Genomic DNA, 24,887 nt, shown 5'->3' on the forward strand with positions numbered 1-24,887 from the left:
ATCAAAGGGAAGTGTGAGTCACCATCCTGGTCTCAACCCAGGACATAGGTTGGATGCAGTCTCCCTTGAGACTTGGGCAAAGTATATTCTCTTTTTTCCCTCCAGTCACTTCATTAGCCGAAAGAGGGAAAGCCTGCTTACACTCCATCTCAGGGTGTCATAACTCTTAATTGTCTATGAGGAAATGTGATCATCAAAACACTAATTATCTTACATGGTTTTAGTGGAGCAGCAGGAAGCTGACATACAGCTGGTCTGACTCCACTTATTAATTTTTCATTCTAAATCTTCACAGGGGACATGCTTTGAGCTTGCTAATCAGCACAGATTTTTCTGCAGTTCAGTGAACTATCCATTTTAACTCTTGATTCTCAAAATCCAACAAGTTTGGCAGATCCCTTCCAAATTCAAGCATTATGTTCCACTCAAGAGGAAGGCATTGTATGATTAGTTTAAGTGGAAAGCTTTAGAAATTGATTTCTATAGAGCAGTAAACTAAAACTATTGGAACCTCATTGTCAAAACTGGGAACTGTTGGTGGCACGGAATTAAAGTTCTTCCCAATAATTTTAAGCAAAGAACACATTTTCTAGAATTTATTGCAGTGTTAGGAATTCATTGCGAAATGTGGCTGTTTTTCAGGTTTGGGGGGTTGTTGTTGTTGTTGTTGTGTAACTCAGAATCTAAGGAGCAGTAATTGTAATCTTGGATAGTATAAAATATACACTTTATTTCTCCAGGTATTAATTACAAAATAAACCAAGAGTTGACCAGTTCTCCAATTATCTGTAAGTTGAAACATAGATTAAAATAACAGTTATATAAATCTGGAGTACTAGAAACCTTAACATTTTCTGAATTGCTCTGGCTCTTCCACCTCTTCCTGGCTTCTCAGTCTGAAAGACTCCATCAAATTGGTGTTTCCATTGCGATTCTTTCTGAAGTCAGTTGCTAAAGTAACTTTTCTAGTTGGCCTCGTGTAATCCACATGTGGCTTTGGTAATTATAATGTTGCTAACGTACAGCTGGCCAGACACTACCTGCTCCATTTTCCATTTAATATTCCGGTTTGTTGTACTCTGAACTTATAAAACTGTTGGAGTTGTTAATCTGTTTCAACTTATAAATAATTGGAGAAGTGGTTTGTTAGCAAAATATGTAACTTGTATCTTACTATAAATCGTATGTCATCATTCCATCCCCTGAGAAAATCCTCATAGAAATGCATTTGATCAGACCAGCCATTTTTTTACTTACTCAGTATAAAATTACATTCACTATCTCTGACTAATCAAGGATCTCTTTCTATGGTTCTGTTGATCTTACCAAGTGAGCATCTTTGAAGGGAGCAGAAAAGGGCAAATACTAAGCTGCCATGTTTACTGTTGTTGTTTTTTGGTTTGGGGGTTTTTTTTTGGTCGGTCATGGGCCTGAATTCTGGGCCTGGTCACTATCCTTCAGCTCTTCAGCTCAAGGCTAGCACTCTACCACTTGAGCCACAGTGCCACTTCTGACTTTTTCTGCTTATGTGGTGCTGAGGAATAGAACCCAAGGCAAGCATTCTACCACTGAGCCACCTTCCCAGCCCAGCTGCCATGTTTACTAACTCAACTGTGGCACTGAACGTAGAAACCAGCCAGTCTGCCATTTAACACATGTTCACATGTTCACCTGGCAGCTCTCACATTCGCTGCTCTAGGAAAGCCTGAGCACAAACAGCAAAGGCAAAGTAAAGAAGGGCTGATTCATAAGATCAGAAAACTTAAAGGCCACAAAGACCCAATGGACTCATTTCATAGATGAGAGCACTTTAATTGCTCAATAACAAGAAGCCTTTACTAAAAACTGGACATGGACCCTGTGCATCAACCACACCCAATCTACTTTTGTTTACTCTTCACTTGGATCTCTTTCTTATCTAAATAAGACTAAACATCACTGGTAAAGTGGCACACAACAAAGTGAGATTCTCCCCAAATCCTACAACTATGAGAACCTGTGAGGAAACATTCTGATTAAGATAGTTTCTAATCCCTTTCTTTTTGGGGTGGTCATTTAATTCTGACCCAGAATTAAAGCAACTGTCATACACATAATATATAACTGTGAATTAGTTTGAATCATTAATTATACCTTAATCCTTTATCAGCCTCCTCTGAACTTCATTATTTTTCACTGAAAAAGAGATTTCACGACCACTGCCTTAACCCGCCTTTGAGATGACACTTTTGACATTCTGTTAGATTCTGCCAAAGTAGGGAATAAAAGTCAGACTTGGCTGATGATTAGTAAATTTGTGATGATTAGTAAATTTTTTGTTAGTTGAATGAACTGTTAAATTACATGTTTATTAATCAGCATGAGATTAAGTTGGTTTTGAAGAATGAGTGTTATATGTTGATTAACGGCTCTACCAGAACCCATGCGGGTGTCTGTCTTCTTTGCTATTAGTCTTACAGCTTTGCATAGCATTCAGCTGTGGTACCTGAAAAGTATTTCTGTAGGAGTGACTGAAAAAGTTAATCATTTCTGGTCACTGCATTTGTATTTTTCAGAAATGAGAGTGCTAAAATAACACGTTTGTTGTTCTTCCCATTTAGTAGTGACAAAGTGAAAATAGAGCTCTTGGCTTCATTTAATATTTTTTTCTTTAGCCTTTGGTACTTCTGTGATCATATTTACAGTGCTATTCCTTAATCTCAAGTTATTGTTTGAGATTTTAAAATGTAGTGGAAAATATTTAAAATACAGAGTCGGGGGAAAGGAAAGTGGGAGAAAACAAGGGAGAGGGTAACAATGTTCGACAAGAAATGTATTCACTACCTTACTTATGTAATTGTAACCCTCCGGCATCACCCTTACAATAAAATTAAATTAAAAAATAAAATTAAATATTTGATAGAACCTTAGTCTTAAGTTATAAACTATCTTTAAAGAAACTAAAATGCTGACAGTCTTTTAGGGTTGTCTTTTGTCATGTTTCTTGGTGGCTGAGGTAGAAGAGTCAAAGTTACATTGACTTTTCTCATTGGTTTATAGGCTACCATGACAATCATATTGTAATTCGGTGGTTCTGGGCAGCAGTAGAAAGATTCAACAATGAGCAACGGCTAAGGTTGTTACAGGTAAGATGCCATTAGTTAGTGTCCTTAACACAATAGTATAAATATTTCCCTTCTCCTCCCCAAATTAGAAAAGTGTATATACAAGATGTAGGGCACCAGAATCAAATACACTAAAAACAGACGTTACAGTATAGGGGGAAGAACATACAAAACAAACAAAAAAAATCGCATGGTACTTTAAAAACAATAGCAACAAAGAAAAATCCTTTTGTGTCCATATCTTGGGGTTCATTTCACTTAACATAATCTTATATGGTCATATGTACATAGGTTGACCCATTGTAACAATGAGACACACAAGACATTATGTTGAAAATGAATTTTACAACTTGAGTGAGGAGGGAGGAGTTGGGGAGGTGAGGAAGGAAGAGAGACAAAGGAACAACAAAGGAGGGGGTTATATTGCTTGATAGGAAATGTACTCATTACCTTACTCATGTACAGTATCTTTACAATAAAAATATTCTTTAAAAAAGTATATTGTTGGAAGTGTATATTTTTGACAGTCACTAAGTATTTTCAACAATTACTATGTATTCTCTGTAATACATTTCTATATACATACATTTTTATGTATGTATTTGGGTTGTCCCATTTTGATACTACTCTGACTGTATCCTATGCAACTAGATTCCTGAAGAATATCCAGGCCAAGCCAACGCATTTCATGAAAAGTTTAAGGAGGTACCAGTGCCAATCCAAGAATCCCAGGGACAGCATTTACCTTCAGGACACCAGGGTGTCCTTCAGCAAAAGGCCCTGGTACTCTGTAACCAGCATCTCTAGCAACAGAGAGATGATGTTCCATCCCTGAAAGAGGACCAAGTTAATTTTTAGCTTTATTGACTATTCTTAACTCCCCCTCAACCTTAAAGCCACTTTTCATGCAGTTCCTTGATTTTTTTAAAAGTCTTTTCTTTTCCTTCATCTAACTTTCTACAAATTCAGATAACAGTGACATGCAGAACTTTTTGCATTTTTTCCTTTTTCTCTTTTTCTACCTTCCATTCTTCCTTTCTCTTCTTTCTTTCTCTCTTTCTCTCCCTTTTTCTCTCTTTCTCTTTCTTTTCTCTCTCTCTTTCTTTCTTTGTTATTCATTTATCCTGGGAAATTACGCAGCTGAGGGATCAGAATTGAGGAAGTCACAAGCAGAGCTTACAAGTTGACTGCATATTGGTTTCTTTAAAGATTTGAACCCTAAATTTGCAGATTCAGAAACTCTCTTTTTAATTCCCTTCAAGTTGATAAGGAACGGATGCTAAGTAGACTAAAGTTAACTGATACACCCGCCTATTCAGTTTTCAGCATTTGTGATAGTCAACTGCACCTGTAATTTATATTCTAAAACCCCCACAACAGCCTCTTCCACTTTGTAATGCACTGTCCTTTCTTATGGACTCAGTCACAATCTCATGTCAGGATTGTTCCATGCCTTCATTCGCCAAACTTCCACATGCCCCCCTCTGCACAGTCATAATGAGGTGCCTTTTCTGGCTGCAGTCTGTCTATCTGCAGTCTGTTCTATCTATCTATCTATCTATCTATCTATCTATCTATCTATCTATCTATCTATCTATCTATCTATCATCTATCTATCATCTTTATATAGTTGTACAAAGGGGTTTAAACCCAATATATTATTTTCCTTCTATTTCTTGACAGTTTGTTACAGGTACATCCAGCATTCCCTATGAAGGATTTGCTTCTCTCCGTGGAAGTAATGGCCCAAGAAGATTCTGTGTAGAGAAATGGGGAAAAATCACTGCTCTTCCCAGGTAAGATAGAAAATTATATTGCTTTACTGCCAATGAAAGGTTCCAGGGGAGACCTTAGATTATATGTATTTGGATAGATAGGTAGACCAACAGAGTAGGCTAAAATAGATTTCCATTTTCATATCAAAAATTTGGAAGAAAGTTTTTACAATGAATATCTTCCTGGTTAATTTCCTAAATAAAGATCTCACTGATCATCCTTAAAATATATGCATCAGTATCTTAAAAGCAAATTACAGCAGAAGCTAAGCAGTTGCCAGTATCAGTTAAGCAACATTGGCCATCATACTTCTGGCTTCAATCTAACAGCTGGCAGAAGCTGTAAAAAGTTTATATTGATTACTATTTAGAATTACTGTTGCCACTGCAGTAGCTAAGGGGATTTTTATCTTAGTTTATATGGTACATAGCTAAAATCTATTGAATATTCTCTGCCCTGGATCCTTACTGGCAACAAGATCATACATTTCTGTGGAGCAGAAAATTTTTACTTTATTTCTGCTACTAATAAATGAACTAGACTTGCAAGATAGTGTTTGTTAATTTAAAAAAAAAATTCCTGAGAGTGAATGTACTTTTTTTTATGTAATCAGTATTTTGCAAGTAAAAAAGGACCTCCCATCACCTCTAATCTTACCAATAATTAAACTGCAACCTGGAAAAGCCAAAATAGCAACGTAAGTTTCTTTCTGTAGAGATAACTTTGAGAAATGTGTTATAGTAGCTATATAAGGTGATCAGAGATGGCATGATAGATGTAAAACCAACTTTGAGAAATCTGTCAAGGTTTTCTTGGCAATCACAAGACTGATTCTCAAGAATTGTATTTTTAGCCGATGAAATAGGGTGAGGGAAGGGCATTGAAAACACAAATGCAAAGAGCAATGAAGACTGCAAACTCTTGCTTGTCTAAGCCTCCTGGTCTAACTTGCAGGCACCACTATCCGAATAGCGTCACGGATTAGTATCTGGTGGGCTTGATGTACCCAAATGTGCGGGTTGTAATTTTATTATTTGAAGAAGCAGTTTATTGTAGTTGTGCCTAGATAATGAGAAGTTTTCCCTCTCTTTTATTTTTCAAAAGCTGCTGTAGACACTAATATTCTTCACTCCGCTGAAAAACCTGAGAATTAGCAAAGAAAATGCAGGAAACAGCAGATTAATCATGTGGCACCTTCTGCTGACATGTATTTATGTAAAGCCACTGAAGTGTAAGGGAAGAAATTGGGGCAATAAATAGCTACATTGGCTGTTTGTATTTGATCAAGGAAGTTTCATGAACCCTGGTGAGCAGAGAAAAGTCATTTGTTAGAAGCTTTGTTTTCTCATCTACCTTGTAGGTTTGTAATTCTGAGGATTAATTGAAATTATTCACATTAAACAATCTCCTCTAATTAGGTGTCAGTGTCTCATGCCTATAATCCTGTCCACTCAGAAGACTGAAATCGAAAAGATTGTAGTTTGAGGCCATCTGGGAAAAAAAGCTTCTAAGACCCCCCCATCTCAAACAATAGCTTGGTATTATCAGGTATGCCTGCCATCCTAAGTATGCAGGAGCTAAGATCAGGAGGATCATGATTCTGGGTTGAGTTGGGTGAAAAGAAGACCTTATCTCAAAAATAACCCCATCAAAAGGGCTGAAGTTAATACTCAAGTGGTAGTATGCCTACATAGAAAACATGAAGCTCTGGGTAGAAAAATCCAATGACTGGCATACAAATCAACAACAACAAAAACAATTAGTCCAGTCTTTGGCTCTGAGGAAGCATCTAATTGGTGATTGCTACCATTGTGATTACCATCAGCTGTCATCTGAAATACACATTAGGCATTAAAATAGTGGAAAGAGTACAAAGCTGGAAGTTAGAAGACCTGGGTTCTAGTCTCACCTCTGCCATCAACTAACCCTGAACCAACAAGGTGACTTGATCTGTGGGCTTCAGTTTGTTTATCAAAAGGCTGGGAATGATGGCATGTTGGGCTTGGTTGAGTAAGAGGTAATACGAAAGGTTGCTGCAGCATCTTGAATCTTGGGGGTCGGACTGAATTTACATCTCTACTTCCCCATAAGTTCCTGTGCTGACTCATTAGAGACAATCATGATGTTCTCTGTATTGTTGCACACATGCAGTTGGGTAACACACAGTGTCCTGTATACCCAAGGCTGGTTCTACTGGATTCGGAGTGACAAAGCCAAACTCAGAGAGTATTTGTGATGGCTGATTGAGATCATGTGTTTTATAAATCTCAGGGATAGTATGTTTCCTTTGTTCTTGTTAAACCTTTGTTCTGAATCTCTGGAAGCCACTGTACAACTGTGTTAAAATATGAGAAAAAGTAATATTAAAGCACTTTAGTGCATGACAGTACAGTATCAGCAGAAACACTTCACTGACAACCTAGTTATCACTCTTCATATACTACCTAGATGTGAAAATATAGATTATCGCAGACTACAGTCCATTTCTTTATATATGTATAAATTATATATATTATACATTATAAACTTATTTATAATTTATATACATATATAAATTATAATTACATATTGTACATATTTACAGAGCTGAAGAGCTGTTTGGGCTTGTTCTGGTCAGCCCATTAGTACTTCTGCATCTAATATTTAAGATGTTATAGTGTCTATATATTCTAAAGAGAAAATGGATGAGGCCTTCTTATTTTAAAAATGTGCACTTTTACATTGCAGTGGGGAAGGGACCATGAACCATGAGGGACAAGGTCTGGCTGAACTGGCAGCCAGAACAATGAGGGAGAACATCTTAGTCTTTCACACATGATGGTTCAGGGCCAAACAACCTTTCACATAAGAAAATAGCTCATTCTTTTCCCAGATTTCTTATACTCCCTTTGTGGTAGCACAATGGCAACCAAGAATCATATTAAATTGTGTGTGTGTGTGTGTGTGTGTGTGTGTGTGTGTATGTATGTTCTCTAAAGACTGCACAAGTCGCATCTGTTTCTCTTTTCCTTTTCTGTGATAATCAAGTAATTGAAGGTATAGCTGATTAAGTGATGATGGAGACCTATGAGAGCAACGTAGAACCTGAGCACATTACTGAACTTCTGCTTTGTGGTTAGTGGTTGGATTCATTCTATATTCACATGTCTTATCTGCTGATAATGTGTTGACCTTAATAAGAAGAGAGTAAATTCATGTTGTTGTTAATCCAAAACTAGACTGCCCAGAAAATGCAAGGCATAGAATGTAGAATTCTAGTGTTTACAGAGTTCCTGTGTTTATCCCTGAGGGTTTTGCCCTTTGGTCTGATGGACAGTTGATCTGGGGAGCTGCAGTCACTTTGGGGTATGTGGGGTAGTGTTGGGCTTTGCCAAATGGAAAATAAAACTTTTGTTGTTATTTGATTTTTCCAGACAAGTTCTTTCTATGTAGCCCAGGCTAGCCTTGAAATTGTAATACTAATAATTCATCCTTCCTAGTGCTGAAATTGTAGGAGGGTTCTAGTATACCTAGCAGAAATTCTAAATTATTTGTTTATTTATTTAATATTTTGGTGCCAGTCCTGGAGCTTGAACTCAAGGCCTTAGCTTCTTTGCTCGAGGGAGTGCTGTGCCACTTGAGCCACAGCTCCACTTCCAGCTCCACCATCCCCCCCCTGTGGTGGTTAATTGGAGATAAGAGTCTTAGGGATTTTCCTGACTGACCTGGACTCAAACCATGATCCTCAAATCTCAGCTTCCTGAGTAGCTAGGCTTACAGATGTGAGCCTGTAAAAACAATTTTTAAATGAAAACCGTGGTTGAAAGTTCTACTTCTTATTTTTATTATAAAGCAAGTTTTTTTTCAAATGACAAGAAAAAATATATAGACAAATCTATGAGAACACTTATCTCCAATTAAATGGCAAAAGGCTAGAACTGGAGGTATGGCACCAGTAGTAGGGAGCCATTCTGTTGAGTCCCAGAATTCAAGCCCCAGTACTGGCACAAAAATAAAAAGAAAGAAACTATTTGAATATATATCCCAAGAACCCACTGTTGAAATCAACTCTGTGAACATTTTGGAGGATCTGCTTCTACTCGGGGCACAATCCTGTCTGAAAGGCCTACCTTGCTTTTGCTTCCTTCAGAGGACTTACCCTGCTTATCCATTGCATAGTTATTAGCTGACTTATTATGTGCTCCATCCAGAATATAACCACAGGAGAACAAAGACTTTGCTTAAATTTATTATGACTTTATCTCTGCTACTGAGCTCAGTACCTAGCACTTAGTACATACTGTTTTTGGTGAGTTTGTTTTCTCTTTCTCTGTCTTTATGTCTCTATGTCTCTGTCTCTGTCTCTGTCTCTGTCTTTGTCTCTCTCCTTCTCACGATACAGGGCCTCACATTTGCTAAGCAGCTACTCTGAAATGGAGCCACACCCCTCTAGTTCTGTTTCTCACTGATTAGTTGTAAGATAGGTTCTCACTTTTTATCCCAGGCCATCCTAGATTCCAATCCTGTTTATGCTTCCTGTTATATAGTTAGTATTACAGGAATGCATCCCCACACTACAGCTTTTTCTGCTGAGATGTGGTCTTGTGAATTTTCCCCCTTCAGGCTGGCCTGAAACTTTGACCTTTCTTATCTGAGCCTCGTGTGTAGCTGCGATAACGGGCGTGCATGACCTTGCCCAGCTATTGAGATGGGTGCCGGGAGAAATTTTCCCTCAAAATGACCTTGAGCCTTTACTACTTTCTCCTGAGTAGCTAGTGTGGACACGAGCCAAGTTCAGAAATGACCATGGGCCACTCTAGATAAGGTATTTCCAGTAACTTCTGTAGCCTAAAAAATTGCAGCCCCAAACTAGTATTTACATTACAGAGCTTCAAAGATGGCATAAGCTGATGCATGCTTAAAATGAGGCCTAACATAGCATTCCATAAATGCAGCTGCTATTGCTATTGTTCCTAATATCTAGCTTCAGGGCTAGCATGGTGTATTGAAATATTTAGGTGCGTCAAATGCTCTATATCCACCTAAGATACTGTATTTTCTTTGCACTGCCAAGAATTCTCATCCCTGGGATTGTTTTGATCATTAAATGTATTTACCCTTCTCCAGTGTGCAAAGCCTCCCACAGGTAAAGAAGTTACATGCTTAGAATGTGCACTGGAAGAATTCCTCCTGCTAGCCATCGGAGAAACAGGAACTCCCACTAGAGGAGCACATGTCCAGGTGCATGCTCACTAGGGTAGTCTCCTGGGACACCAGAATAGGATATGCAGTAGAGAATAAACCAAATTTCTCTAGATAGCCTAGGCTGTTCATCATGCCCATATTATGGGCAAAGCCGTAAGGGAGATAGAAGTTGATTTCTGTCCACACGGACCTTGAAATCCAGAGGGAATTATTAGATATTTACATGAACAGATAGCTGGCATCATTGGCCAATAATTGGTGCAAAAAGTGAGTGGTTTGAGTACAGTACTATAGAATTCTTCCACATTAGTATACATTTTTGACACCTGATTGACACTGAGACTTACTTTGTGTGCAATATTTATGATCTAGTCTTAGCAAGAACTTTTATCCCTTATCATCTAAGAAGGCCCTAATGAGAAATTCTGAGTATTACCATTTATTTTCAAATGTGTGTTTATCTAGATATTTCAACTTTTTAAAGGTATAAATAAATAAATAAATAAATGTGTTGATGAAACTCCTTAGGCTAATAAGACTTCTGTTGGATAACTTGCCTGTCACTGTATAGTTGATAACTTTGTATTCTCATGTCATTTCTAAGCTCTGGATTTGTCTCCTCTCTTTTACCCTCTGCCTATATTCCCTGCCTGGTTTATTGGTACCTCTGCCATCCCCTGAACAACACTGTCTCTTGTTCCCTTTCATCCAAGAAATAAATGGGAAGAGCCTTTGCTCCACCCCCTGGCTTCCCAATAAAGCTCTGCCTCCCCTAAACCTCAGGGCCAATATGGCTCCTTTTTCCTGTTTCCTGCTAATGCAGTATCTTATTAGGCTTCCTCACCATTGCCTGAGAAGCATCTTAGTTGATCTCAAAAGCCCTGCCCACCCACAAATCCTGTGAGCCTTGACACAGATCATGGCTTCTATATGCCTTCCAGACTCTGCTGAGCACAGTTGAAGCTCCTGTGTTATCGTTGTTTGGACTCTGAGCCACAGATAGCCCACGGTAATCTTTTGGATTAATAAACAACACTGTCTAAGTCTTTGGGGGCAAGGACTGAGTGAAGGCTCAGTTTCTCAAACAGAAAAGGAAGGCCATGCACTAGTCCCAGGCAGATCCCCCAGCACCAAGCATACCCTTCAGGGCTCCAGTTTGCTTCTGTGTTTTGAGGTCAGAGGACAGAAATCAGACTTTTTTCTTTTAGCCTTATCTGCCAGGGGAAAGTTCACTGCTTGACCTGCAATGTATGCTTCACAAGTATCTATTCACTAATAAAGGAATAAGATATATATAGATATCTATATATAGAGATATATAGATATTGCAAATGGAAAGTTTTTCTCATTGTAGCACTTTATATGGCAATGACAAACTTTCACAGTACAGGATCATTGAGGAGGAAATAGTAAGAGGGTTTTCTTTTGTTTTTTGTTTGTTTGCTTTGTGTTTTGGTGTTTTTTTTTTGTTTTTTGGGTTTTTTTGTAAGTGTAAATAGGAAGAGTGTTTCATTTGTAAGATGAAGAGTTGAATTCTGCCTGGAAAGACAGATAAGTAGAGGAGTGAGATGCAATATCAGAATCTTTGCAGAAGCACAAAAGTAGTCTGGCTTTTCCTATTCCATGCTGTGAGGACAACTACTATCATAGGCACCCTGCTTTCCTGATTTTCAGGTACAATTGTGAGTGCACTTGCAAATGAGTAAATTTTGACTTGCCAGGTAAATTAGGTTGAGAAGGCACAGATTTCCAAAGAAATCTCAGCGTTGAGCAGTCCTGTTTCCTGACTCCTTGGGACTTCTCCAGAGTGCTTTTAAGCTTTGTTTTTTATTTGTTAATTGATTGATGAAGAGGTAGGAATAGTAGTAAGTACACTGAAATTTGAATTGAGCTGAAATTTGCACACTGTGGCCAACTGGAAAGAAGAAAGTATTGACACTTTCTAAATTATAAGGCAAATTAAATGACTGAAGTCAGTGCCAAGATGTTTTATTTCCAGGATTACATGTACTACATAAAACAAGTCTCATAGCATTTCCCTCCTTTCCTCTCCCTGTCTCAAAGCCTTCGCTGTCATCTCTTGTTTGTCTTCAGTTTGGGGTGCTTGTACAACAATCATGTCTTAGAGCATGAGGAACAAGTGGGTAATAAATACATCCACATCCACACAAAGAGAAAATACATTCATTGATGAGCCAACCTGAAAATGGAGATGGAACTGTGATACTTTTGGGTCATTGGGTTTGGATACCTGACTTGTCTATGGGAAACGAGAGAGGGTAAGCATGTGACCCCCCTGGTTAACATCTACAGGATCTAGAAAGCACTAAGACGTCTGTTAAGTCAGACCAGATGTCTGGAGGGTTTTTAAATCTCTTTTATATGGATGCCAACGAGATTTCCTAAAGATGGGTTCAGACCTGCTCTCCCTGAGTGGTTTTGGCTGTGTAGATTAAAACAAGGTAAACTCATTATAGGTTCAGTGTGGCAGGCTTTGAAAGATTTGAAAAATGTTCTTTCACTGAGACTGAATAGCTAGATGCACTTTTGCTGCCAATATCAACACAGTGCAAGGGCCCTCCTGTTATTTTCTACTAGAGTTTTCTTAGGACATGGAATGGGGTGGGGGCAGGAGTGTGAAAAATATCAGAGGATTTTGTTTTGTTTTGCTTTTTTCCCCCTCTTGTTCTTGGCTCGTAGAGCAAGTTGATGGTAAGTATTGGGCAATGGATTTAACCACATTGTTCCTCAATTTCCTTATTACCAATGCTGTCTTGTTTATTAGCAATTTTGAAACACTCACAGTTGTACAATTATCCAACATTGGTATCATCTTTCTAATCTACTTGATGTCTCTTTAATAGTGGTGACCATTGACATTAGACTCACTTAGAGAGGTTCTTAAAGTGAAGATCCCAGGCCCTGAGTTAGAATATTAAGGGGTATATAACCTCCGCCCCCCACACACAAAAAAAATCTAAGTTGTAAATAATTTATTAGGTGATTCTGAGGAACTTCAAAATATCCTCTTGAGTGTTTCTGTTTTCTAGTAAACTTAAAATTGAAGATGGATAATATGATCATTTTAAAATCCCCTGTTATCTCCCTGAATTTTCTGAACAGACCCAATCTTGGCTGTTTTCCCCAGAGCTAGTGCATATTGTGTCTGAACAGTTCATTTAAAAATATTTGTAAAAAAGAAAGCCAGACACCTGTGGCTCATGTCTTTAATCCTGACTATTTACAAGGCTGAGATCTGAGGATCATGATTCTAACTATCAAAAAGCCAAAAGTGAAACTGTGGCTCAAGTGGTAGAGAACTAACCTTGAGGGGAAAAAAAGCCCAGGCCCTGAGTTCATACCCTATGTTCAACACAAAACAAAACAAAACAAAAAAACCCTAAAGCTTATTTTATCAGCTCTTATTCTCAAAATGTATATAATCATATGGAAAATGTATGTGGTGGGATGATGGAGATCAGCAGTTTATAGCCAGGATTTGGATGAACTTACCACTCAAGCTTCCTAGAACAGAGGAGTGGAGCCAGCAAGTAGAGAATCCCCCTGCTTTGAGTTTACTGCTGGACTTTCCCTAGAAGATCTGAGGGGTGAGAATCTATTCTTTATTTGACCATTGACTCAGCTTTGACCTTGAGAAACTCATTTAATTTTTCCCCACAGTTTCCCTTCCACAATATATGCTGTCTCCATCCTCATGAAACTTTTTACAGGAGTTGTTTAGTTTATTTAGATGGAAAGTTGTATTATGATAACTATAGGTTATACAGCCAGGTATAATTTGGGAAGTAGTGCTAACATTAGATTATGGACAAGTAGTGATGATTATGTCTTATAACTGAAGAGGAACAAAAATATATGCTGTCCAGCTTTTGCCTTTATGTGGAGAACTGAGTGGGTTCAGGGTTGTGGATTTTCTGGGTGAAGTACTGTACGAATACTACAGAAACTGCAGAGATGTACAGAATTCAGGTTTCTCTGCTGGAGAACTAGAAAAATAGGACAGTTGTTTCACCTCAGCTTTGTCTCAACAAAGAAGAAAGAAGATTCTATGTGTCACCTTATTGTTTGCCACCTTTCCTTGGATGTTTCACAGCCTTGAGACCTGTTGCTAGTTTTTTAATTGTTGCAAAGCATATATAAATGTAACAGCTTTAATCAACACATGTTTATGATCTTGCTGTTTCTATGGGTGGGAATTTAGGCACAGCTTAATGGATTCTTCTGCTCAGACTCGCAAGTCCAAAATCAGGTATCTACAGGGCTGCATTCTCATCTGAGGTTCAGCCGGGGAATGATCTGCTTCTGGGCAACTTTAGGTGATTACGAAATTCATCTTTGAGGCTGTGGAATTCATAACAGTTTATCTTCTCAAATCCAGCAAGAGAGCCTTTCTTTCCACTGTACTACTTAAATGAAGTCAGTAAGAAATCTTACAGCTTTAGAAGATGAATGGATTTCATATCCATTAGGATGGCTATTACAAAAATAGTTTTATAAAAACATAAAAAGTGAGTGTTGACAAGGATATGGAAAAATTAAAACTCCTGTGCACTATTGATAGGAATGGAAAATGGAGAAGCCACTGTGGAAAACAGTGTGAAGGTTCCTTAAAACATTAGAAATATAATTAACATATAACCCTACAACAAAAACGAACAGCCAGGTGCCAGTGGCTCACCCTGTAATCCTAGCTACTCAGCAGGCTGAGATCTGAGGATCATGGTTCAAAGCCAGCCCGGGCAGGAAAGTCTGTGAAACTCTTATCTCCAATAAACCACCAGAAAACCGGAAATGGTGCTGTAGCTCAAGTGGTAGAGTGCTAGCCTTGAGCTGAAGAGCTGAGGGACAGTGTCCAAGCCCAGAGTTCAAGCCCCAAGACCAACAAAACAAACAAACAAATCTGAAAGCAAAGACTTAAACAGGTATTTGTATGTAGCAGCATTATTTACAATATCCAGACTTGAAATAATTCATGTCCAGGGCTGGGAAGGTGGCTCAGTGATAGAGCACTTGCCTTGCATGCTTGAGGCCCTGGGTTTGATTCCTCAGCACCACATAAGCAAAAAGAAAAAAAGCCGGAAGTGGCACTGTGGCTCAAGTGGTAGAGCGCTAGCCTTGAGCTGAAGAGCTGAGGGACAGCACCCAGGCCCAGAGTTCAGGCCCCATGACCGGACCCCCCCCCAAAAAAAAAAACAACAACAAATAATTCATGTCCATGAATAGATTAATAAATAAATAAAATGTGTGTATAAAGTATAATATTTTTCAACCTTTATAAGGAAAGAAATTCTGATCCCAGCCACAACATAAACCTTGATAATTTTATGCTGAGTCAAATATTAGTCAGATACAGATTCCATTTTATAAAGTATATAAAGCAATAAAAAGAACAGAGACAGGAATTACAATGGTGGCTCCGAGAAGCCTGGGAGATAGAGAAACAGAAATAACTGTTTAATGGCTGCAGGCTTAATTTTGCAAGGTACAGAGTTCTGAGGATAGGTGATGATGATGGCTGTCGAACAATGGAAGTGTGCTCAATTCTCCAAAACTATGGATTTGAAGACAGTTCCAATGGTAACTTTTATGTTCTACATAAACACAGTCAAAGGAAAAAAAACTAATAAGCAAAGGAGGTAAAGATGACAAATCACAAATAGGCAAGGTAACAAGTAAGACTACCTATGAAAAGATGCTCAACCTTGTGGGTAATAAAGAAGCCAATATTAGAAAGTAATAATGTAGTACCATCTTTTAGTCTAATAGGATTTTGAATGTTTTTTTTTTTTAATAATTTTTTTTTTTTTCTGGTCATGGGGCCTGAAGTCTGGGCCTGGGCGCTGTCCCTCAGCTCTTCAGCTCAAGGCTAGCACTCTACCACTTGAGCCACAGCGCCACTTCCGGCTTTTTTCTTTTTGCTTATGTGGTGCTGAGGAATCGAACCCAGGGCCTTGAGCATGCAAGGCAAGTGCTCTACCACTGAGCCAACTTCCCAGCCCCAGGATTTTGAATGTTTTATGTCTGACATACAGATTCTGGCATGTAATTCTATCAGAACGTGGTTAACTTCTCTGCTTAATCCTCACCTCCCTCTCCCTCCTCAGGACACAGATAAAGTCTTTATTTAATACTCTTAGCATTATTTTTAGTATGCTAGTTGACTTAAAAAAATAACACCTTATCCTTGAGGCCCAAAAGTAGATTCTAATGTAAGGAGATACCAGAAGAATTGTATTAAATGCAATTCTAAATTGTTTGTTGTCTTTTTTTAAAAAAAAAAAAAAAAAGTATTTGCCTGCAAAGATTAGATTATTCCCACCAATATATCCAGAGATTATAGTATTAGTAGTAGTAAAATGTGAGTCATAGTGTTCCTATGTCTTAGCACTGGCAACCTTACAATCAAACGTGTATCCTTTCAACCCTTCACGTTTCCTATTTGTGCTAAGTCATGTGACCATGTATCTGTTTATTACCTCATAGTTTCCATGGGTCATTGTTATCTTTTGGCAATTTATTGAAAGTAATTAGAGTAAAGTTTTTGGATGACAAGGAAATGTGTCTAACAATGCATCTATTATTAGGCAAACACTATGTGCCAGGCATTCTACTAAGCATATTTCTGTGATTTTTTTACTTAATCTGCACACCCTTCTGAGAATAGTTGTGAAATTTGAGCCTCAGAGTCCTAACAAACTTACTTCAAATCATACAGCTGGTTAGTAGAGATGGAATTCACATCCAGATCTCTACTTCCAAAGATCTGATCTTCCCACTCTGCAAAACAACATCTAGGAATATGAATTACATGTGTTTCACGCATGTATATTTTACTACACGTGTCAATGTGTTTATTGTGGTAAAATATATCACATAAAAAGTGATTTATAATGACAAATATTTAAACAGATCATTGTAGAAATTGCCTGTGGATTATAACTCCTAAAATTTCATATTAGAGCATTTTAAAAATCACTCTAGCCATCAAGCCGGCGTACATTCAGAATAGAGTGCTTCCTGTTCTGTGTCAAAAGTGCAGATTTTGCTTCCTGATAAAATGTACTATTGGTGTACTGTCTATTTTTTATTGTGATTCAGGTGCAAATAACAGGAAAACATTTTTTTGTATCTTGGCAAAAGAGGAGGTGTTTCTAAAAAAGAATCCATAATGTAATAGTGATTTAAATGGCCATTTTTCCTGCATTGTGAATGAGGAGAAGACAGTTTCTAGCACAGGACTCAAAGAAGTAACAATGGTCTACTGACTGGGACAGAAATGACCGGCAGGGACTTTCCCAGGATTTGGAGCCGCTAGGCAGGTCTTCACAGACCTTTGGTATTCTTCCCTGCCCAAGATGATGAAAACACACCAAACCACAGATTAGCTATGAGACATCTATGCAAATGCCAACGCTGAAACAAATTGTTTTGCCAGGCCTTTATCCAGGTCTTTTTAAAAAGTCTAACACCACAAGAAAAAATAAACAAATGAAACTTGTCGTTGTATTCTTACACAACTCAGTAAATAGTAATGTACATTGTAATAGAGCTTTTAAGTGGTGTGAAAGGGTAAGGAAATTTTTTTTAATATCACACTTCCCTTAGAGAATTCTTTAAGTCATAATATTTTCAGTTTTTGCTAAAGGAGTGTAACAATTGGCAACAGTGGTGGTCATGCCTGTAATCTTAGTTACTCAAGAGGCTGAGATCTGAGAATTGAGGTTCAGAGCCATATCCATGAGACTGTTTATCTCCAGTTAACTAAGACAAAACCTGAACTGAAGTCATGACTGAAAGTCAGAAAGCCAGCTGTGAGAAAAGCCAAAAAAAATTAATAATAAGTGTGAAAATCCCTGAGTTTAAGTCCCAGTACTGGGACCCCCCCCCAAAAAAAAAAAAAGAAACAAGAAAAACTGAAAATGAAAGACAAGCTGGAGTATGTGTTTCCACACGCGCTCGTGAGCACACTCAGGCACACTTATGTGTCTGGTCTAGTTCTAAATCTTGTACTGCTCTTCTTTTGCAGAGCTCATACTTGTTTCAACCGTCTGGATTTGCCTCCATACCCATCCTTTTCCATGCTTTATGAGAAACTGTTGACAGCAGTTGAAGAAACCAGTACCTTTGGACTTGAATGACCTGGTCACGCAGTGGCCAGCTCTTCATGAACAGGCAGATCAGGCAGCTGGCCTTCAGAAGAATGAACACTGGAAGTCAGGAGACAAGGCTTCCATAGCGTAAAGTGGAGTGCTGTTTTTTTCTGGGAACATGTGCTCTCCCATTTGGAGAGTGGCAGATGACAAGTCCTCATGGCAGGGTTTGAATGAGCTTGATGCCCAGGGGACAACCCAACAGTCTTTCAATCAACAGTTCTTGACTGCCAAATTTTTTTTTTCCATTTGTTATGTTCCGAGACAAAGATGAACCTCTACGTGATCAGCTCCATGGTAACTTTTAGGGACTCAGGAGAATCTTGAACATGATTCAAGCTAAACTGGCAATACTTCACCCAACCTCCAAATTAGTGTGAGTTAAATCTCATCATGAAAACTGATCTATTTCCTGGAAGTATGTTCATTTAAGCCCTCCGTTTAACAGAATATTCAGTTCTTGCTTATGAGTGCCTGCATGGTGTACACTATAGGTTTCAGCTTTCATTGGACACAAATGAAAACCGAAACTGAAGTCAATATGAAGTAACTTTTAATGATTTGCAACAAGGTGGTCTGTGACAATGTATATGCAAGTGGTATGTGTGTAATTATGGCTGAAGACAAACTGTTACTCAATGAATTACTAAGGACAGATTTTATGCTTTATAATGCATGAACACAAGTTTAAAATAACTACCAATTAATCACAGCATATCAGGAAAAATGTACACAGTGAGCTCTGATTATTTTGTATAGGTTCATTATATTTATGTTCTTTAAGGTGTAAATAAGAACCTATCTATCATACTGTATGTGTCACCTTTCCATTTTCATGTTCCATGCTTACTCGGGCATCATGCTGGTATTCCTTTAAGCACTCTCAAGGGAATAAAGGGCCTTTTATTTTTATAAAAGTAGAAAAGAAAAAAAAATCCCCCAAATATTTTGCACTGAATGTACCAAAGTTGAAGGGACATTACAGTATGACTAACAGCAAATCCATCACTGGACAACTTCAATAAAAAGTAGCTTCTAAATCAGACTTCCTTCACAGGGCCATGTCAAACACTACAAGGACTGTGCATCTAAGTAATAATTTTTTAAGACTCACTCTATGTGATAGTATGGTATGCATTTATGTAAAATGCATTAGACTCTCTTCCATCCATCAAATACTTTATGGGATGGCATTTATTACAGATATTTCGTATCTCCCCCACAGCTTTTTATTTGTACAGCATCATTAAACACTAAGCTCAGTCAGGGAGCTATCAACTACATTGAAGACATGAGCTCTCTTTAGTAATACGAATTCCATTTTCCCTCATCAGTAAAGATATCACAAGGTGAAACACACAGCACTATATTTCTAAGACTGCATTTTCACAGATGCATAATTTTCTTATTAATATCGACAATTTTTCTATGGCATCTCAAAAATCGCATGACACCGTTCATCTTAATTCTGCTTTATTTTGTGAGAGGATATCCTTCATTTTAATTGCTTTTGGGATTATTCTACATCACTGTCAGTTCTTTGATTTATGGCCATAAAGGGATCAGATGCACAATGCAGTGGAGATCTATTAAGGGTGGTAAAAGTGTTGGATTAATGTTTAATTTGCCAGCCTGTGGATCCCTAAGAATGGGCAGAACATTTTTTTAAGAATCATGTATTTAAGTAAAAAATAGAATTCCTATTATGATATGATATAGGCAATCTTATATTTTATAGAGGTTCATATGCCCAGTTTTCATAAGGGTTTTATAAGCACTGATTGCTCTCCTCTTAGTGAAGCTGTGTTGATCACCAGGACCCTCAAGAGAATACCACTCAGGTTGCATTCCTGCACTAAAGGCAGGTGCTATGGGGTGGGGAAATGTTCTGGACAAAGGTTACAGAAATTGGGGGTGGGGCATATTTATCTGTATACTATAATGGGACAGAAAAAAGGGAAGAGAAAACATATTTAACTGGAAATATTTGTTTGTACATATTGATCATGAATACAAGTATATATTTAATTTGGCAAACTATTTTTACTTGTTTGTATTTTTTTCATTTTAAGAAATATAGTATAATACATTAATGTACTTTTTAAGATCACACTTTTGATACATCAGAGCTAGAATTCTCAACAGCTGATATGGAAGGTTTATTCTTAAGAAAAAAAATTATGTATTAGTAAACTCTGTCAGCTTTCATTTTGGTTTGAGACACTTTGTTTCCAACAGTCATTTTGCTCCCTAAAGAGAGATTTGAAATAAGATGCATCTCCCTGATTATTCCTAACAAATACATTTCCTTGTTAAGGCATCCAATTTCGAAAATAACTGTTTTCTTTAATGTATGCAGACATTGTTCATGTTTCGTAGAATAGTCTAGCTGACAATTCTCACAGTTGGGAATTATCAAAGATGTATTTAGCATATCAAAAGCTATAAGAGCTTACTATTCTTCTTTGGGCAAATGAACAGCCAATAATAACTGCATAAAATATTGAATAGCACTTCCACAAAATAAATCAGATATGAATATACTCTACAATTTAAAATATCCAGAAATATGTTTTTCTGGATTATGAGCCCAAGTAACTTAGTCCCTTGATCTTGTTTTCTTTAACCAACGAAGATGGCATAATTGAAGAACTTATAGCAAAAAGTCAACTGTGATACTTCACATGTTTGGCAGAACATTTCTTAGAAAAGAGAAGAGGCACATGATTGGCAGACCCTCTGGGTCAGTTGCTGTGTGTGATGATGGAGCTACAGATTCTGAGTCTGATCCCTAGAAGCTCACAGCCCACAAGAGGAGACATAGATCCCTCCAAAAATATTTTAAATAAAAAATAAACTAAGTTCTACAATCAAGGAATGAAAAGAAAAAAACAACACTCTATTACAAACTGAAGAGGTGTAATTTCCAATTCACGGTTGGGAAATAGTGCAGCTAAAATAAATGACACAAATACTGTTTTTATAAAGTAAGTGTTTTTATAAAGTAAGTGATGGTGAATTTACACAATGATGGTTTGTAGTGTGTATGTGGGGAGCTCAAGTGTGAAGGAGGAGCTCAAGAATTGGAAAAATTATGGAAGAAATATGAGAAGATGTTTCCCTCTGTTACCCTTCATCTATATTACCATGTACCTTTGGTTTTCAGTGTAAAAAAACAAAATCCCAAATCCTAAGCTCACACACTTAGGAAGTCAAAACATTTTTCTTGTGCACAAAATGAATGGATCAAAGAAGTATAGTCACAGTGTTCTAGAATATGTTGAGTTCATAATTAAATTGCAATTTTCTAATAAGTGAAATCTGGAAAACACTATTAAACACAAGGGAAAAGCTTGCACATTTATGGTTTCAGGTGATATTCATTCATTTAAACTCAAGCTTCAGGAAGGAAAGATGGCTAAGATCTAACCATGGTGGGCCTAACCATTCAAAATGGTAAACTATGATGCAAGAATAACAAAAGTGTGTGTTTGCCCCCTGCTCTGGAGTTCCGCACAGTTCTCTGGTGCACTATCTCTTCTGATCCTTAAGTACTTTATTGGGGAGAAGGATCAAGTTCTCCCTCTCCCTTCTGGGTTGAAGCTGGTTTTCATGGCTAATCTTGTGGAATCCATTTCAGTACTGTACAGTCACAATTCTGTGCTGTAGCTCAAAAGATGTGGCAGCAAATGTTTATGCTACTCTGTTCACTTACAGCCAGTTGTAGACCATGCTTCATTTTTCCAATTCTCCCTTTCCTAAGCAAACACACTTCAGGTGTGATACCTTCTTAAAAAAATAAAAAGTCCATTAAAAAGTAGTATACTCATGGGGGAAAATGTCATAGGCGATAACTTGCTTCTCATTATTTTTCATAAGAAATTTAAAACAGGAGGCAGAATTTGGTTGGTTTGGGTGGATTGATACAGTATTGCATAGAAGTAAGCATGAAAAACAGGCACCAAGACACAAGGTATTTTTTTTAAATTCTTAGTGAGAATGGGTGTCAAAAGACCTTGAAAACTGGAGCCCAGGACTAAGAAGAAAGAGCTATTTAGGAGTCCCTTTCTCTGTCTCCCTCACGTTTGTCCAAAGGATTTTTTTTCTTTTTGCACAATTTTTATTTATAACTTGGCTATTTCCAACAAGGCAAATGTCTTATAGTGAAGAGTTTAAGAGTCTGCCCAATTTATCCTTAGGAAACTCCAGAGACAGAGAAGACAGTGCCACACCACCATTAAAAGGCATCACTAATCCTTCTTAATAGAAAACACGCATACGAAGAACCTAGCCTAATCTTTGAGCCAAATCCGAGTTTCAGGCCCTCTTCCTCCCCTTTATCTGCTTTGATGAGTGACCACACTCCATCTTAGCCATCTTCCATCCATGGGACTTGACTTTAAATTAATCAGAATGCCTCTTAGATCAACATTCTATTGTGGAAAAACTTGTCTTTCTACTTTAAGTGTGTTTTCCAGATAATTTGTGTGGCATGGAAGCAAAGGAATGCAAGACATTAAAGTTTTCTGAATTGTGGCTTAAGACCAACTGCTATCCACTGAAAGGGGGATAAAAATAAAAAGTGGAAAAATTAAAGCCCAGCAGTTGTGCCACCCCCAAGAATTGAATGCTAATATTGACCAGCTGTCAGGCATCGGGAGTAATGTGACATTCCAAAGAGCTGGCACGAGGGATAAAGAGAATATGTGTGTTGCCCATATCAGAGCAATCTGGACCGGCAGTGGAAGGATGTTTAAGACAAGGAGAATAGTTGAGAATTTGCAAACAAAAGTGGCAAGGCCATGGTGGAAAGATCATCTTAGAGCATGCTGGTTATAATTTGGTCTTTGGCTTGGAAATCTTCCAGTTTGCAGGGGAAAGGAGGGTAATTCTCATTTTATAACTCAGTAGGTTAATATTTTCTACATGACAAAATGGAAGTTAGCCCTAAAGTATTAAAGCTAACCATAGTTTAGGCAGGAAATCCAACACTTTTACATTATGTTGTAGATTGTTTTGACTTGCATTATTACTATTGAATACTGTGTATGAAATAAAGGAAAGGGTGCTTCATTATTCTTAATTTGTTTTTAGCAGATATTCTTTGACATTAGAATGTTTTTGATACATTTTTGTGTATCTAGTGGTAACTTAACTGCTCCCTTGTAATCTCAAAAGAAAAATCTTGAGTGAGGTTACCCAATTGCAGAGACTTAATCAGTGTTTCTAACTCAAGAAGGTAATCCAGACAGGAAATACATTCACTCAGATTTCTATCTTCAAGGTACTTTAGTTAGGTTTTGTGATTGAACAGCATTAGCAGGATAGAATGACTAATTGCATGGTGTCTGGGGAACATAGGAAAATCAAATGAGTATATATGATCTGTATGCCTAGTGCCCTTGGGCAGGTGATATCTGTCTATCCAGCTTTCTTTTTTGTTTTTTGTTTTTTTTTTAAAGCGATATTACAACCCTGAGGAGTGTTGATAGGCATGTTGAATGATTCAAACTGAATCAGCTATTACTGATGAAGACTAGGAACCATCAGTAAACTTCTGGTTACTATCACCTTCTACTTAAAAAAAAAAAAAAGGACGCAAAGTGTTCAAGAAATACCCTGGAAGGAAGGATTAACCAGGAAACACAGAACTGAATGTTCTTTTAGGACCCTAGTGCTCTAAAAGATGTAATTACAGCCTATTTTCTTTCTTTATATGATATAAGTAAACGGGGCTGTTGCTAGGTTGGAAAGTGCATAAGATTACATGTTTTTATAATAGGGATGCAGGCATTCCAAAATAGATGAATTAAATTACATGCATCTCTCTTGCCTCTTACTGAAAGTATTAATCTAATTTTATAATAATGCTTACTTTTTAATATCAAGGCTCTGTAAAAAAAATCATTTATTTCTAAGATCTCGGTAGAGTACAGGTGGTGTATTTTTTTAAGCCTTTCCATTTCTCTACACTATTACCCCACTCATTACATCCAGTACGCCATCTATCACAGGTAATAGCAACATTTCTATTTTTGTTGTTTTGATTTATTTCATATTTATTCAATGTGATTTTTAACAGAGTATAATAATGGGAGAGATTTGCTATTATAATCAAGATTATATAGCACTCATTTCACTTTACATTTAAATTACTTTTTCTCAAAGCCAATTATGCAGATTGTGGACATCCTAGAAACGGTTCTTGGATGGTGTAATAGTAAAGCTTTGGACTCTGAATTGTGGACTAGTTGTTTGTTTTCTGGGAAGTCTGTGTTCTTATCCTCACCTGAATCCCTGACTCTTACGTTGTATTTTTTTATGATTATTAAATGTTTTGAGGGAAAGATATTTTAATGTGAACAATTTGTTTTATTTTCATACTGATCTCTATTTTTGTTTAAAATCATGTTACATCATGAAATCACTTAATCCAAAATAAATCTTCTTTAAAAAATAAATTCTGACTTCTCTATCATACTTGTGGGGAAGAACAAAAGTCATGATAAAGATCTTGGGATTAGTCTGCAGCTCTACTGAAGCAGGAAGTTTTCTTTTCATTGCATGTATAATCAGGAATGTGTTTTGTTTATCCTTATCAAATATGGGTTGAGGTTGTCAAGTCATCTTGATTAAATGCATAATTCATGAA

At 37.4% G+C, this 24,887-nt stretch overlaps 1 protein-coding gene across 1 annotated transcript in view; it reads left to right on the plus strand.

Moving 5' to 3' along the window:
- The window catches only part of Hecw2 (HECT, C2 and WW domain containing E3 ubiquitin protein ligase 2), a 215,097-nt gene extending 193,029 nt beyond the window's left edge, over positions 1-22,068 (plus strand). The window contains exons 27-29 of the mRNA XM_042688309.1: positions 3,040-3,125; positions 4,788-4,900; positions 18,112-22,068. Coding sequence (XP_042544243.1) covers positions 3,040-3,125; positions 4,788-4,900; positions 18,112-18,223 — 311 coding nt within the window. The 3' untranslated portion in view covers positions 18,224-22,068. The remainder of the gene's footprint in view (positions 1-3,039; positions 3,126-4,787; positions 4,901-18,111) is intronic.
- Positions 22,069-24,887: the final 2,819 nt, after the last annotated feature.

Source organism: Dipodomys spectabilis, unplaced genomic scaffold (genome assembly GCF_019054845.1).
Source record: "Dipodomys spectabilis isolate Male_0828 unplaced genomic scaffold, ASM1905484v1 ptg000115l, whole genome shotgun sequence".
NCBI lineage: Eukaryota > Metazoa > Chordata > Mammalia > Rodentia > Heteromyidae > Dipodomys > Dipodomys spectabilis.